Source organism: Thermobia domestica, chromosome 3 (genome assembly GCF_964235325.1).
Source record: "Thermobia domestica chromosome 3, izTheDome1.hap1.1, whole genome shotgun sequence".
In the NCBI taxonomy this organism is placed as follows: domain Eukaryota; kingdom Metazoa; phylum Arthropoda; class Insecta; order Zygentoma; family Lepismatidae; genus Thermobia; species Thermobia domestica.
Window position 1 is genome coordinate 107767259 of NC_137456.1, and position 17332 is coordinate 107784590.

The following is a 17332-nucleotide window of genomic DNA, read 5'->3' on the forward strand; positions in this document are numbered from 1 at the left end:
TTCTTTTGTTTCCTTCCAGCTACATTTTCTCTACTCCTGCCTTACAAAATGAAACTACTTCTATTGGTGTAGGAATTACTGAACAACAGAGTCAAAAGAAACATATGTGTGATTTCTGCAAGAAGCGTTTTTGGACATCAACTCATTTAAAAAGGCATACCCGAACCCACACAAACGAAAGACTATTTTCATGCAGCATTTGTTTCAAAAGTTTCAGAGAAAAGTATTATTTGAATGTTCACTTGCGTGGTCATAGTGGTTTTAAACCGTTCACCTGTAGCATCTGCTCCAGAAAGTTCACCAGAAAAAGTAACTTAAATGAACACATGCTAATCCACAGTGAAGGAAAATTTTACTGTACAGTTTGTTCGAAAAGTTTTGAATCTGAAGAAAAGTTTAAAATACATATGATGTTTCATAGAATTGGATATTAGAAAAGTCTAAAGAAGATAACAAAAATTGATTTAAGGTGTAGTATTGGTACCATAAATTGTATTGGTTTTGAAATAATAATTTTAAAAAATTAAAAGAAAAGAAAAGAAAGAAAGAAAGTAAAAACATGTTTTACTCTAAAAGAAAGTCTCTATTAAATCTGTCTTCGAATGTTTTTAATTAGTGATACCTATTTCACCTGTAAATTTTCACTCTCCAGTTACAGAGTGTTCTGTTCAGTCGTACAGTTAAAGTGCCTGTCTTTGTTGCGCATGGTCTGTGGTCCTGTTCCCAGTTGGAAAACAGAATATTTGGTGTTGAGGCAGTTATGGAGCTACTAGAATAAGATATAGCGAATTCCGAGTTAGAAAAATTAGAAACATAGCTATAGGTGCTGATATACTGATCACGCATCACCGAACTGAAAGAAATCTGGCAGCACTCAATAAAAATATTGCGTGTTACATAACGTAATATGTTCTAAGTTTACGAACTAGTAACCGAAAATATGCAATAATAGAATAAGTATTATGATGAGAACGAAGTATAGAAGATTCTTACTTGTAAATTAAAAATACAGTTTAAATAATAAGTTCTGTTTAAATAATAAATGTATGGTTGCTTGAAACTTCTGAGCCTAAATTTTTATAGCTTAAGTTTCTGTAAATCTGCAGTAAAAGTCGTCAGGACTCTTTGCACTATTTGTATTATATATTTCTTTGTAGAATTCTAAAAGAAACTTTATGTCAAAGGATCAACAAATATATAACTTCAAACGGTAAATTGACATTTTCAGAGCAAATAATAAAATTGAAGGAGTTTAAGCGCTTAAGCATTGGCGTATTTTCAGTTTAGTGTTTTGCCATCTGTTCTTAGTAGCATTTGTTCCAATGCAGAAATGTTATTTGGCCGCATATAACTCTAGAAAACTTTCAGATTAATTTCAAAAAAGCCCATCCTTTTATTTTGTGCTTTGATATTTGAGTTTTTAAGAACGATTTTAAAAGAGATGAAGAACATATGCCTTCCTGCGCTGCAGTTCTGTGTAGGTTTAAGAATATGGAGTTTGTAAAGTTCAATAGATCGTCATGTTTTCTTTCGTATGTACAAGACTTTGTGAGGTAATTTTCGGCGTTTTTTATCTTGTCACAACATTCAAAACTACCGGTAAGGTAACAGCGCCAATAGCTGACACTTTAAGGATGCCTTTCTAAATCTAATGCTTTGGTTTGTAAATAAAATAACATAAAATGATTATGGCTTTAATAACTGAAAGTTTTAAGTTTAAGGAAAGGTTTTCAATTGATATAAGACCTTCAGATAAACATATATGAGTTACCGAAATTTATATGGAACATAACCCCCTTGCACCAGTTGCTGACACACAGAAAATACCAATGATCCAATACCTGACATGGTAATGTACCAAAAGCTGACAGTAAAATGAAATCATTTATTAGTAAGAATAACATCAAATATTCTTTCAAAGTATAGGTTAAACAGAAGTAACAGTACTTATAATAGGTAGAATCTGCTCTTTGGGTAGTTATTCAAATGTATCCATTTTAAATTCCAAGACATTTCTTACCTTTCGTTAACATGGTATTTCTCAATTTCTTCTATCAGATATGCACCCATCTGGGAATCATATTTAGGTATTGATTTTTTTCAAAAATGTCTTCATATGCATACCATAGCTTGTCCTCAAATTTCGGCCAATACCAGCCATATCCAGTCTTCAGCATGACTTTGACAAAAGCTTCGTTTTGCTCGGTCTTCAAAGCCTTTGCTGGAAAATATTCACTTTTGTACTAAACAATTGCATAATCATTGACGTGAAAATTGCCCTCGGACTCACTTCCACTAGTTGACAACCTTCCCTGATACCAATCGTCACTGTTTCCGTCAGATTCAAGTTAAAGCTCAATGGAAGAGTCGGACGATTCCTCGAAGAAAATGCCACATTTTCTCCTTCCGTCGAACTTAGTTTCTTCTCTTCCTTGACCTTCTTCGCTAATTCTTGTTACTTTCTTTATCTCTCTTTTCTCCCTGGATACGTTCCTTTTCCTTTCGCTTATTTTCATGATATTTCTTCCACTCTGCCAAAATAAAGCTCTTTTAAATGGTGAGGGAATTAGAGTATTTTCCTTTGCTTCATGTTCTTTGGTAGAAACGTCAGTTTCTGTAGTGTTCGAAGTCCTCACTTCTTTTTTGATGAGTAGAAATTTTAATTACTTCTGTAATTTGTTCCTGCGTAGGAACGTCAGTTCCTGTAGGTTCTGAAATGGTTGGAATTGATGTTGATAGTTTCATCTGTATTTTGATGAGTAGATATTTCTTCGTGGGATATATTACTTATACTTATTCGTTGTCTATTCTGGGTGGAGGATCACATCCGTTACACACTTCTCTGCATGCAGCTTTATAGATTTTCACAGAAGGATTTTTTTATATTGTATGTTGCCTAACCACGTGACATCACTGTCGGAGATTTTTTTTAACTTTCTCAGTACCAATTCATTGTTCTTGGAAACATAAGAATTCAATTATGTGGCCGTGATTAGTTTCCTTGTAGAGATTCTAGAGTTGTTTCTCCTTTCATGAAATTTTGATAGTCTATATTATCAGCGTTGAATGGGTTAAGACCGCATGCTCTGAATAAATTCTGTATTGTAGTTGGTGTAATTGACATTTTCATTGTTTTTCTTACAAAAGAGATGCAAGGTCTTCATTTCTCAGCTTTCTGCCGTCATGTTCGATGCTCCACTGATGCACACCACATTTCAAGGCGCTCTTGACTGGATGGCAAACTGAAACATCCATTGGTTAAAGAACATGAGTGGAATTCAGATACAAAGCTACAAGTTACCATTGTTACTACAAAAAATGCTTAGAGGCTCACTGAGATGCGATGCATGACCATCAAGGAAAACCAACGGGAACAGGTCAAAACATCCACAGCCAAAACTCCCCCACTCAAGAAATGTCAAAACGCCCACACAATCGGTCATAACTCCCACACAAACGGACAAATCTCCCAAATGCACGAACGGTCATAACTCCCTCAGCCAAAACCCCCACATTGGTAATCGGTCATAACCTCCAACGGTCATAACTCCCACACAAATGAACAAAACTCCCACACATAGCAACGGTCACAATCCCCACATAAATGGACAAAACCCCTACACAAAAGGACAAAACTCCCACATGCAGAAATTGTCACAACTGCCACACAAATGGACAAAATCCCCACACTTTTTAATAACATTTTTTATTCCACTTAAACTGATGTTGCAACTATTCTTCTTGCACTGTTTTCTAATGACAGAAACACTAAAGTGGGCGTCATAAAGGGCCGCAACAAAGACGTGCAATCACGATCATTTCAGAGTGTGGGGGATTTGTCCGATTGTGTGGGGGTTTTGTCCATTTGTGTGGCAGTTGTGACAATTTCTGCATGTGTGAGTTTTGACCATTTGTGTGGGAGCTTTGTCCATTTATGTAGGGATTATGACCGTTGCTATGTGTGGCTGTTTAGTCCATTTGTGTGGGACTTATGACCGATTGTGTGGGCGTTTTGTCATTTCTTGAGTGTGGGAGTTTTGACCGTTCGTGCGTTTGGGAGATCTGTCCATTTGTGTGGAAGTTATGACCGATCGTGTGGGCGTTTTGACATTTCTTGAGTGTGGGGATTTTGGCTGTGGGGATTTTGACCTAGACCCAAACCAACACAGGAGTTTTGATATTCGATTTTTCAAGCCACATTAGTCATGTATGGTTGAAACACATTAGTCATGTATTCAAAAAAAATATCTCTCCTGTCATCCAACCTGACTCAGATCTACCAATATCCAATTCTTAGGCACTATATTAACTACATAAGCTGGTATTCGTTTGTAACTGTGTACAACCATCGGGGGGAGCCAAAATACCCGAAGCACTAGCTATAACTAGCGTTATCATACATTCTTTTCCATCATTGCTTGCATGTGTATACATTTTCTTCTTCCTTACGAATTAACACTATCTCCTTTTGGACATAGAATGCAGTCTCGTCTGCGTTAAGAATTCTGGATGGATCTTAAGGTGCCTGGATAAAATACTGTTGGCTGTTCGAACAAGCTCACACACCTCGGGTCATCCAATTTTCCAACAAGAGGAGGAAGTAACACTATCTATCTCTGTTCTAATCAATGAAAAGTTAAGAAAAGCATGTCATGAATTTTTGTCTTGAATTTGTTTAGAGCAACCACAAAACACTTTTTTTCTTGTAAAATAACGATGTTTGCGTCATTGCATTGCTCAAATTCAATGATTTTTTTTTCATGTCAGGTCTTGGTACAAAACAACATTTTGTTGCTCCAGTACGTGACAGCCCCTGTCAGCTTTTGGACCGAGACATCCAAATTTAGTGAAATTGATAACAGAAGACAAGTGTTACTTTCTCGTGTAAATTATGTATGAAATTCATAAATTAATGTCGTTATGCTGTTTACCAATGCCTGACATGCAGTGTCAGCTACTGGAATAACCATACACAAAAGGACACCAATACCTGACACCCCCCCTCCTGAAATTTTAGAATTTGAAATTTAACAAAATTTTCCTCCCGCAATTCACTACACTGTTTCACCAACAGAATACATGTTCAACATGCTACTGAACTAGAAAAAAATCATAAATTAACATAAGAGTAACAAGGGAAGTAGGCTTACCGTATTTCTCAAGAATTCTTCTCACTTCTGCATATTTCCTGATAACACGTAATTCAACTTCGGCATACTTCTATCAGTTGGGGCGCAAATTAACCACGATTAAGCAAAATGCTGCCAAATCACCAAAAAAGGTTTGTGCGTTCATAAATCTGTTAATGATCACAAATAATCTTATTATGTACAATGTACGATAAAAGTGTCAGCTTTTGGAGCAGTGTCAGCTACTGGTGCACTTACCTTACATGATATTCCAAGATGGATTGCTTGATTTCAAATGTAGCTTGGAAATAAATAAGTAAAATAAAATCCATAGTAAGTATGGTTTCTTCTTCGTGTACCTCATAAGTTTAAGAATAATGATATGCTGTTCTATTATTTACTTTATGATAAGTGAAATGGAGTAGTGCATAGCACATTCCATAGTAATAGTAATGTGAGCATTTCCCTTTTATTTCCCTTACAGCTTCATTTTCTCTACCGCTGCCGTAGAAATTGAAGCTACTTCTATTGATTCGGAACTTGCTGGACAACTGAGTCGTATGAAATATGTGTGTGATTTCTGCAAGAAGCGCTTTTGGACACCAAGTGATTTGAAAAGGCACATCCGGACCCATACAAACGAAAGACCCTTTTCATGCAACATTTGCACTAAGAGCTTTGCTTTAAAAGGAAACCTGAAAACTCACATGCGTGTTCACAGTGGATATAAACCGTTCACCTGCTCCGTTTGCTCCAGATCATTCACACGGAAAAGCAACTTAAAATGTCATTCCTCAATTCATACTGAGAATAGATTTTACTGTATAATTTGCTCAAAAAGTTTTGAATCTGAAGATAAGTTTAACACTCATAAACTTTACCATAAAATATAATTATAAAAGTGTTTCAATGTGTGTTAAAATGCAAGAAATATAGTAAATAAAAAAATTAAATTTTGATAGTAAATACAAATTAATATTATTAGTAAAAAGCATGACATACTAGAGACATTATGAAGACTTTCAGCTATAATATTATTTTTCTAAGATCAATGATGTCTTAATTTACAGTTTTCCAAAATTGTACTTTTATGAAGCACAGAAAGTAATAAAACTTTTGATTTAAACTCTAGTACATACTTGTTGCTATTCTACTTCAATTTTTGCAAAGCCAAAATTCGAGCTAAGTGGGTAAACTTTCTTTAAAGACTTTTCTCGTATTCGCTATGAAAGACATTTTTTGTAGTTGACTTATTTAAGGCTAATTCTGTATACATCGATAAACTGAAGTTGTTATATTCCGAGACTAAAAATGCAATTTTCGATTGCGAAGAAAAAGAGAAAAAAATCTTCCTTTATTCGTATAAATACATACTGCAAGTGGTTAACGTTTTAACATGAAATTAACGTTTAACAGGTGTGTTTCGTGTATTTTACTTTAATTGTTGTTCTAAATAGCAATTAATGATTTAAAAAAAAAAATTTAAAAAGTTTATGCGACTTTGATAGTCAATAACTCGTGAACCAAAGGTCTGTTCAACATAATATTTCATCAGGGTAGCAAAAAGCCTGGAATACCGGGACAAGTCATGGAATTCCTCTACAAAGAACCAGGGAAGTTTGATTTGCAAAGAATGGGATTTTAAAAATATTTAAAAGTGTAAACTTTAATATAATTTCAGATGTGGTTGAGGTCTTGTTTATTAATAGGTAATTTCAAATATAGATACTTACCTATGTTTTCCATTAAGGATGTGTAACGAATTTAACGTTATGCAGGTGTGCGCGGTATGTTCTACTTTTCGCTTGTGCCGTGAGAATATCACATTAATGAATCATCCACAAAATGCAGTTGAATCAACGATGCAATTTTAAATTCATTTTAGATGCACGCATAATTCAACCCTGTTTCATTTTCATTCACAACAATTTCGATTTTATCGGAGTTTCCTTTCTAGCATTAAGTGACGGTGTCTTATATCATAAATGAAAGGAATTTGAAATTCTGTTACTGATATTTGAGCTTGTGCGTTTCAGTTTCAATATATTTTAATTCGCAAACAAGTTTATTTCGGAAATGACAAGGAGTTTACGAAAATTGATGTTAAAGTTACATATCAGTGTATGCACTGGGTCAATTCTCAGTGGATATCCGCATTAATTTCATTGGACTTTTGATCCTTAAATATTGGAGACGTTTACAGATATCAAAGTGTACTTTCTGCTTTGTTCTTATAATGCAATGTTTATCAATTGTTATACATTTGTAGGTACATATTTAATAATTCTCTACCAGTTATTATACATTTGTAGTGATTTATTAATGATAATGCGTACTGTGATAAAAAGATATTTTTTTCTCATTTAAAAACTATTCTGGCACCAAAAATTAAGTTTCATTGTTTTCCTTATTACTCTTGTTAGTTCTTCTTTTGTAATGTTTCGATCTTTCGTCTCTGTGATTTCTTATAAGTTTACTGTCTCCTCTTTCCCCCTCTTCTTCTTTTGTTGATGATCTGCTTCTTCTGTTGAAAATAGTTATCCCATCTTTCCATTATTCGTCTGATTTTGTCAGTATTTTACTCCATTGTCTTTATGAATTTTAAAGAACATTCCCTTTCTTTCATCGTATTTTTTTTTAGAACTTTGTATAATAGTTTTTGGTTTTCTTTGTAATTTGTTTCCGTTTGTCTGCCAAATTACATTCATTTTTTCTTTCTTAGTTTCCCTGGTCTTTATTTTAACTTTATTTGTCTGTCTTCTGTAAGCTTCGAAAGCTTCTAAAGTTCCTACTGTGAAGTATCCCTTCCATTTCACTTTCTTCTTCTCTACTTCGGCCTTAATTTCTGGTGTCCACCAAGATGTTTGTTCCCTGCGGATATGTTCTACACATTTGTTCCGCTGCTGATATTAACGTATTTTTCCACTTATTCCATAGTACCTCTAAATATTCTTTGCAAACGATACTTGCTTTCTCCAATTCTGTATGGACTATCTCCTGGAATTCTTTTCTCTTTTGTTTCTTCTTTTAGTGTGAAGCTTTTGAATCGCTTCCTTGTGTCCGTATCTGTTTCATTCTGCTTCCTTTTCGTTTCTTGTTCCTGTCTTCTCGGAAGTACCATGTCTAGAGTTACTAGTTTATGATCGCTGTCTCTTACGGAACCTCGTTTGTCTCTCACATATTTCTTTATGTATCTTGTAATTATATTCTAATCTCTAGGGAGGCGGGAGGGGGCATGGTGGCTCAGTGGTAGAATTCTTACCTCTGGTGCGTGGGTTCCCTGGTTTGATCACCTGCCAAGTAAGTTTGTTGTAGATTTTCTCGTGGTTCTCCCGTTTCCTCCCACCAATTATTTCATCATCATTCATTTGCCTTAATCATCGTCTCCCTTGGCTTAATAAGGCATAATCATGGGAAGTTAAACTGAAATGTTTCATTTCATTTTGCTTTACCATTTAGTCTCTGATCGATTTTTAGTTTTTGCTTAAATCTTCTTCATGTATGTAGAATGAATTTGCTATGATGAGGTCGTATAATACGTACAAAGCTAATAATTATTATTCTCATAATTATAATCTCCTTCTGTTACTTTTTAATCATTCTTCTCCTTGTACTTCTATTATCCCACACTATTCCTCGGGTTTGTTACCAACTCTTGCATTCATGTCTCCTTGCAAAATAATGTTTGAGTCTGTACTTTTAGTAGTTCTTTGCAGTATTTCATAGAATTCTTCCTTTTTCTCTTGTGTGTCATCTTCGCCCAAATCATGCCCAATTATTATTGTCAAGTTTGCCTTTCGTTCATTATTATTTCGTTGATAAACTTGCCATTCTTTGATGTCTTGTTTATGGTTCTTGTGGAGCATGCATGCTATTTCTGCTCTTGCTCATTCTTCTTTTCTTTCTACTCTGCTGTATAACATATCAAAGTTGTCTATGTCCTCTATCCCTTTCCCTCTATTTTTTTGTTTCTTTCAGAAATTCGGCTAATTCCCATTCCTTTCCGTTGAGACCTCTTTCGTTCTGTTAGCCAATACACACTGAACCTTGACCTCTGCAGTTCGTTGTATTTTTGATCCGTCTGGCCTACTCTCTTCCGTTTCTTTCAGTCGTTGAGGGGATACGAGTGAGCAGGGGATTGGCTTATAGCACTGTAACATGGTTGAATGTACTAGCTTTCTTTTACCCATGCGCATCCGAAAGCTTCGTTTTTTCTGTTTTCATGGGCTTAGATCTTATGCCTTCTTTTCTTTTCCTTTTAGCTTTAAAGAGGAGCTTGTCTGTCCTCAATCTTCGTGCTAACTCCTCCTTTCTCAACTAGGGCCTGCAGTTGGCTATGGTGGAGTTATTTGCTTTTATATTGTTCACTATTCTAGTTGATTAGGGAATTATTTATTACTTATGTGTCATCGTTGTCATATTTTCTTGCCTTGTTTTTCCATGAACATAGGAAAGTCTGTTGGCTAGACTCAGAAACAGCTGGCTTGGCAGGTGGAATTTTTATTGTGCAGTAGCGTGGCCCGTCCTCTCGTTCTTACTAAACCTATCACAGTCATTCTTCAACTTAGTGTGTGGAGTTCAAACGTAGTAATTGTTTTAATTCATTCCGGCAACTAGACACGGAATATTAGGATTCTTATTTTTTAATAATGGAGGACAATAAGCGTCAAATGATGCATAAACAGGATCTTAATATTGTCTATAAAATGTATTGTTTTAAAAATGAGGCTGAGCAGAAAGCTGCCGATCTCCAGCGTAGAGATTGCTGTGTTCCCACATTTCAGGAGAGAACTGTCTCTACCTGTGGTGTAAGTTTACGAACGATGTAGAGAATTGTGAGCGAGTGAAAGATTTGGGAGCAGGTCTCCGTCAGGCCCCTAGCTTCGGCCCAGCTCACACGTACCATTTAAAGACACGGTAGGAGTAAAGCAAGTCACTCACAAGATATACAATTCAGCCGTCTGGTGGCTAGTGCGCGTTCCTTTGATGCATGGGGTCCCGGATTCGGCTCATGAAAAATCTGAACGCATTACGGTGGTTCGCGTTCCACCTTAAACTATAGGTTCACTTCTCATGTAGCCTTCGTGCTAAAAAGGTTACGCTAAACATCAATTAACAAATAAACATTTAATTTCCATATCGTTTTTTATTTCATTGCCAAATCATATGTTGAAACGAGCCTTAGCGAAGCTTCTAAAATTCAACTCGATTGGCATGTGTGTGGCTGTCCATCTCTCCGTCTGTCTGTTCACAATAACTCTTGTAAACCTTAACTGATTTTAATTATACTTGATATGTGCCTTATTTCAACATGCAGAAATAACTCAATTGTTTGGGGTTACAATTCATGAAGAATAAGGGGGTAAAATCAATCCCATGCTGCATGTTTGAACATTTGCACACAAAACAGTTTTGGAGGATAGTCTAAGCAAAATTAATCGATTTCAACAAAAGGTATTGTACAGTTTTTAAAGGGGATCTGATGATCTCCACAGCTTGATGTTGAAATTTGCCAATGATGAAAGGGTGAATTCCCTTCCTCTCCGTAAGTTTAAGAAATGTGTTCCACAAAAATATTATTTTAAAAAGGTGCTTAATTTTAATGCACTATGCACAATACTTTCTTTAAGGATTCCAAAACATCTCCTTTGGATGAACCTAACGTTACGAAAGAACAAAGGATGGATTAATCTCCCGCTTTATTTTGAAAGTTCCACGATAAATTTCGTAAAGAAATATTCGATTGTGTTAGGAACGTTTTGTTTGAGGCTTCCCACACTACTCAGACTTTGGGATTAAAACCTTTAGGGTTGAATGGTGTAGCATGCTCAGCTACATTGAGTAGGAGCTGCCTTTAATTTTTGGAACATCCTGTATATCCTGGTGTTTTGAAGTGAATCGGAAAAAATGGACTAATATTCAAGAATATACAAGATTATGAAAGAAAGAGAAAAAATGTATAACTTCTGATTGTATAAGTTATTCCTAATTTTTGTATAAAAAAAAAAGTTAAAATCTTATGTAATGAGAAAAATGAACGAAGGACATAGAAGCTAGTTTGTTTGTGACAATTTCAAGGTTAAGATTATGACGTTATGTCTGCTCGATTGCGCGTGGGCAGCTGCCTCGCTCGTGTGCGGAAGCCGTGAGCCAGTCAGTTGCTGCGTGGAATGTTTGTCTGGAATGTCTGTCTGGGAGTACCTAGTGGAATACATCTGATCGCTTTTGACGGAAATATGTGATCTATAGAATACGAAGATTTTAATAGCAACCCTTTGGCTTTGCGTTCGTTATTTGATTTTGCGTTCGTTAATTATATCGAATTTTCAGCCAAGAGTTGTATGTTTAACAAAACTAATTTGAAAGGGTAGAGGCTAGTAGAGGAGAATTTTGACAGACCATACCAGAGGTGGAATGGAGCAGTCTTGAATTGGTGAGTATAAACCTGAGTGTAGTTATTAGAACCTTAATTCCTATAAACTCTGGTTATTAATTCTGCTAATACTTTTTCCTACTAACCCAAGTAGCTAGATTTGTTAGACTATTAGATTACTAGACTAAATCTTAGGAATTTATCTGGGAAGAAAGTTCTTCGACGTCGAATTATTACTTCTTGTTTGCTTCACGCGTTTATTAGTATTTAAATTTTTGTGATTTTTAGATTTGCCGTTAAAGTCGTGGTCATTTGATTTAGTTTTTGGCGTCTTTCTATTCTGGTTGTTTTCAGGCAACCTTTGAAATTGTTAAGAGGGATCAGATTGTTCTCACATTGAATTATAAAACGAAAAGTAATTTATTATATTTGACTGCTATTTTTTCAATCAATATAAACTTCTTGTTCAATTATATTTAATCGCATTTAAAGCTTTATATTAGTTAAATCATTCTTAGAGTTCAAGTTATTATTATTGTTAGTTTGTTAAATCTTTAAAAAAAAATATTTAAAATTTTGTAATAAAGTTCAGATCGAATATTTTCTTTTATTTCAATCTGTATCTTATATTTGGTATATTACGAATACTACTGATTCAGGTTAATTTGCGAGTCATTTTTAGGGAGATTGAAGCCTGCACATTTAGAGGTATTTTTCTTACGAAGTTTTTCCAGCAACTAGAACCGTGTCATATGATAGTTTGACTAAAATTAATCAGTATTTCTTTATTTTGCTTTATACTAAGAAAAGTGTCAAACAATCACCGGCACAAGGTTCGTTACAAGTTCCACGCAGCAACTCACCTCTTGTTTGATGCGGCATCTCTCCTTGAAATTTGTAAGGCAAATAATTTTTCATTTTTTGGAATTGTTTCTTAATTATAAGATTAACGACTGGTTTATTAAAGTATTCATGCGAATAGAGAGAAAATTCCAGAGAGCGAGGAAACAAAATCCGATTGAATTGTGTATTTTTAGAGCCCTTGGGATAGTTTCTGTAGTATCTGGTAGTTTGATTAGATTTAGTTGTAGTTTGCTTTGGTAATATTATATGTTTATAATTTTTGCTAAATTTTGTATTTGGCTAGTTATTTTTTGTAATTTATATGGAATGAAAATGTCGGAGGAGTACGTGAGCATAAACATGTCCGAGGTAGATTCAAGTTTTGATTGGAATACAATTGATCAAACTGGATTTAATGATAGTATCTTTGATAGATCGACAATGAGTTTAACGCCACCGATTAGAGATTCATTGTTATTTTTTAATCCAAGAGAAAATAGAGAAATGCTGAATAGCCCGAGTGAAAATGTAGGAGGAGACAGAAGTCAGCGTGATATGTTTTGTAGGCCAAATAGTTCCAGCTTAGAGAATCCTTTTAGTAGAGACTTTAGTTGTTTAGCACAACCTCCTTCAACTGTTAATAGGTCATTGGAAAGAAATAGTTTTCATTTTGGAAAAAATTTGTTTTTGAATGAGTCAGAATCTGGTCAAGCTCCCTCAGTTGAGTATGTTGATAGTAATGCCCCGTTAGGATGTGTTAGTAATTTAAATCCTTTGGGAAAAGTTTGTTCGAGCGTTAGTAATATAGCTAATAGACAGGTAGAATTTAACTTACCATCTGAGAGTTCTCAACCTGTGGGCCAGAGTAAGGGATTTGACAAATATCAACGTTTAGGACAATATTATAGAAGAGTTTCAGCAATAAAAAATTCTACGCCTGTTAATCTGTTTAGTAGAGGAAACCCTGTATTAATAAATAACAGTAATCAACAGATGTGTGAGGGTAGTTCAAAAAGAAAAGAGCAGTTAGGAGACTTAAATCCTAAACCGCTTCCAATGTTGTTTTCTGGCAATTATTGCGATCAGTTTATTTTTAAAAAAATTGCTGAATTGTTAGATCAGAAATTTAAGAATTTTAAGAAAATTGATGAAAAAAATAGCTATATTATTTTTGATTTGTTGGTCAACTTAGAGCAAATCATTGAAAGTACTAGTTTTCCTTTGAATGCTATTTATAGTACCTTGTTTTCTAAAAGTGAAGGAGAATTTCTGGAGGAAATTCAGCGAGCTATTTATTTCAATATTTCTTGGCCGCGTTTCAAGAATTTAATTTTTGAGAAATTTATCACAAATCAGTTAGGCATGCTTTAATGTCTGAAAGGCTCTTTAGGAAGCAAAGGTTAACTGAAACTATTGATCAATATATTAATTATATTTATTATACTGCTTTGATCTTGGATTGTTACGGCGATTAAGAACAATTGATGCGTATTATGCTTGATGGCATGAATCCCGCGGTGAGATTTAAAATGTTTGGTCTTTCTATTCCTAGGAATTTAGAAGAACTTAGAAGAATTTCTTTAGAATTTTCTAAAATCTTTCGAGATCAGGTTGAATATAATAAAAGGATCGGAAATAAGTCATCGGGTACTTCAATTGCTTTAGTAAAGAAAAATGATAGAGAATATTGTTCTAAAGCATTGAATGTTAATAGAGGTAAAGTTGAATCATGTGATTTTGGTAAAAGTCATTCAAAAAATTTGCGACGATCAATGAATTCTAATACGGGTTCGGAAAAACAGAATATTGTACCTTCGAAATTAGACGGAACAGTAGCTACCTTTGTTAATGTTCGCGTTAATAATGAGTTAATTCGTGCTTGTTTAGATAGCGGGTCGTCTTATAATTTACTTACTTTATCGGTTGTTGAACGTTGTGGGGTCGTGCATTATCTTGAGGAAACCACTCCGATTGTAATTCGTGCACCTTTGGGATCATTTTATGAATCAAGTAAGGAGATTAAGCTCACTCTAAATTTTTCCGGTTGGTTCGAGGGAGTTAGTTTTCTAGTAGTTAATGATTTGCCGTGTGATTGCCTTCTGGGAACTCCATTTTTGAAAAGTACCTCTTCGAGTGTGGACTTTGTTCGTGGAAGATTGAATTTGCGTAGTAATCGCAAATCAGTTATCCTGTATTTTAGAGACGATACAATATCCATTCAGAATTCGAATTCAGGATTTAAGTCAGTTGATCGTGTTGACCATCATGGAGGAAGTGTAGGTTGGAATGAACTTAAACCTAAGAAATCGACTTCGTTGTTTTTTCGAGATGATTCGACAATAAGAAACGGACTTAGATCGGGGTACTCGGTTGGCCAATCAAGATCTTATGGGAATTTGGAAAGAAATCAGATAGTTCATCATGACAGAAGATCATTGGATGTTGGGGTCCAATGTGATATAGAATTATCAACCATTGAGCGGCAACTATTGGAAATGCCTACTTCAGCACAACTTGAAGAAATTCATCGTGTTTTTGGATTGAATCAACCTGAACAAAAAGAGACTTTAATTGGACACTCTGTGGATTCCAATTGTGTGAATTTATCTAGATCAGCTCAGAATAAAGGTTCTTTACATGGATTAAGAAATAGTCAACGTAGACCCGATTATCATCAGTTTTTGGAAAAAGGATCTGATGGAGATGCGAATCCGAGATCGTTTCCTTCCACATTTTTGCATCAAGGAGATACGGATACGAAGTTTGGATCTGCACCCAATAATGGAAAGGGAGATACAATAGAGGTTGATGTGAAGAAGAAAAAGAAGAGAAGGAAGAGGAAAATAAAGAGTCGTCGAGTGGTGAATAATAATGCTACCTCTTCTGAACTTGAACAGGAATCAGTGGAACGATGTGTGGGAGGAAAGGAAGACTGTGTTGCAGCGGTTCATATGAACTTCTGTGATAGTGATTCGGCAGCTTCAGATATGGATTTAGAGCAATCTAATAAATTCTATGAATTAGTGAAAAAAATAAAAAACAATTAATAGATCCTGAAGATAAATTGCAAACGGAGTCGTTTTCAAAAGACAATGTTAAGGATATATTGAGAGATTCGGGTTCGGATTTTCAATATAAAGATATAGATATTTTAGAATTCATTGATGGTCTTCGTACTGAATTTTCTGATGTCATAACAGAAAAAATAGGATGTTGTCAAGGCTTTGAAGCTAAACTTTATTTAAAAGAACAAAAACCATTTAAGGAGCATCCATTTCCGATACCTAAAAATAAAGAAAAAATTTTTTATGATTGTATCGATGACCTTGTGTCTCAGGGTATTTTGACAGAGGTAGATCATTCGGATTATGGAAGTAGTTGCTTCTTAGTACGAAATAAGAATGGAACTCATCGTATAGTAGGTAACTTCTGTAAGGCGAATTCCTTGATTAAGGATGACGTTTATCCTGCGCCTAATTTAGAAGAGTGTTTAACGAGTTTGGCGGGAAAGAAATTCTTTACGAGAAATTCTTACCAAAGAATATTTCCAGTTGCACCTGGAAAAGGGATCACGCGAAATAACCACGATTGTTACCCCACGTGGTAGTTTTCAGTATACGAGGGTACCAGTCGGTATAAAGACTGGAAGTTGTATTTTAGTGAGGGTAATTGATAAAATTCTTGGTGACTTGAAGGATCCAGGCGTAAAAACTTATTTTGATGACATTTTAATATGTACATCTGATGTAGAGTCACATAAAAAAGTTTTGAAAATGGTCCTCGAAAGATTGAGAAAATATGGAATTACTGTTTCCCCCGATAAGAGTGCTTTCTTTTATAAAAAGATAAAATATTTAGGATTTGTAACTGATGGTGATACTATCGAAATTGATCCAGCAAGGGTCGAAGCTATTAAGAAAATCCCTCCACCTAGAAATAGGCGCGGATTACAAAAAATTTGTGGACTGTTTTCGTATTATGCTCGATTTTGTAGTGGTCTTCAGGAGTTGATGGGTCCATTAAGCGAGTTAAAATCAACAAAAAGAAAATTCGAATGGACCATCGAACATCAGAAAACTTTAAATAAATTAAAGCAGGAATTATTAGATAATGTTATATTAAGGACTCCTGATCTGTCCAAGAAGTTTTTCATCCATGTTGACGGGGGAGGAAAAGCGATTGGAGCTTGTTTAAGTCAAATGGATGAGAATAATAATCTTATTCCTGTATCGTACTTTAGTAAAAAATTGACGGAAGCTGACCGACACAGGAGCATTTATGAGATTGAGTTCATCAGTCTCGTTAAAGCAGTTTATAGGTTCCGCCATTATTTGATTAATGAGTTTGTGGTCTTTACAGACAATAAGGCGTTATCCTGGATTTTGGGTAATTCTAAGAGATTGTTAAAATATGGTCCTTTAGTCGAGACTTTGTGTCAATTCTCATTTACTATTCAACATGTTAGGTCCCAAAATAACGTAGTTGCAGATTTCCTGACACGGATGTATGATCCATTTGAATTTGTGCAAGTGGACGGACCTGTGGGTATGGCTATAATGAAAAAGAATTTAAAAATGGCAAATTCTTGGCAATTGCCTATGGTGAAAGAGCCCTTACCGGAGTTACAAAAAGAAGATCCTGAGTTGAGAAATATTATAGAAAGGTTGGAATATGGTGAGAACATTAGAAATTATGTTTTAAATAATGGCATATTAATGAAAAAGAGTAAAGCCTTAAACCTTCCTTTTAAAATAGTAATTCCGAAGAATTTTCACAAATTAGTGATCGAGTACTTTCACGATCACGAATTGACAGGTGGTCATACCGGGACTTTTCGTACTTTAAAGAAAATAATGCGACGCTACACGTGGGACTCAGTAGTAAATGACGTTAAGGACTATGTCAGAACTTGTAAAACCTGTCAACTAGTTAAAGAAAATAATAAAAAGAAAATGGGTCCATTAATTTCGAAATTCTCAACAAGAGT

The 17332-nt window shown here is 34.9% G+C and overlaps 1 protein-coding gene across 10 annotated transcripts in view; it reads left to right on the forward strand.

Annotated features, from left to right (window-relative positions):
- LOC145680652 (uncharacterized) overlaps nt 1-17332 on the forward strand; it is a 407115-nt gene that overhangs the window by 295285 nt on the left and 94498 nt on the right. The window contains exon 4 of one of the 10 annotated variants that reach the window (XM_081751373.1): nt 20-449. The exons of the other annotated variants lie outside the window; for them this stretch is intronic. Coding sequence (XP_081607499.1) covers nt 20-434 — 415 coding nt within the window. The 3' untranslated portion in view covers nt 435-449. Of the gene's footprint in view, nt 1-19; nt 450-17332 lie in introns of those variants that run through there. 10 annotated transcript variants of the gene reach the window in all.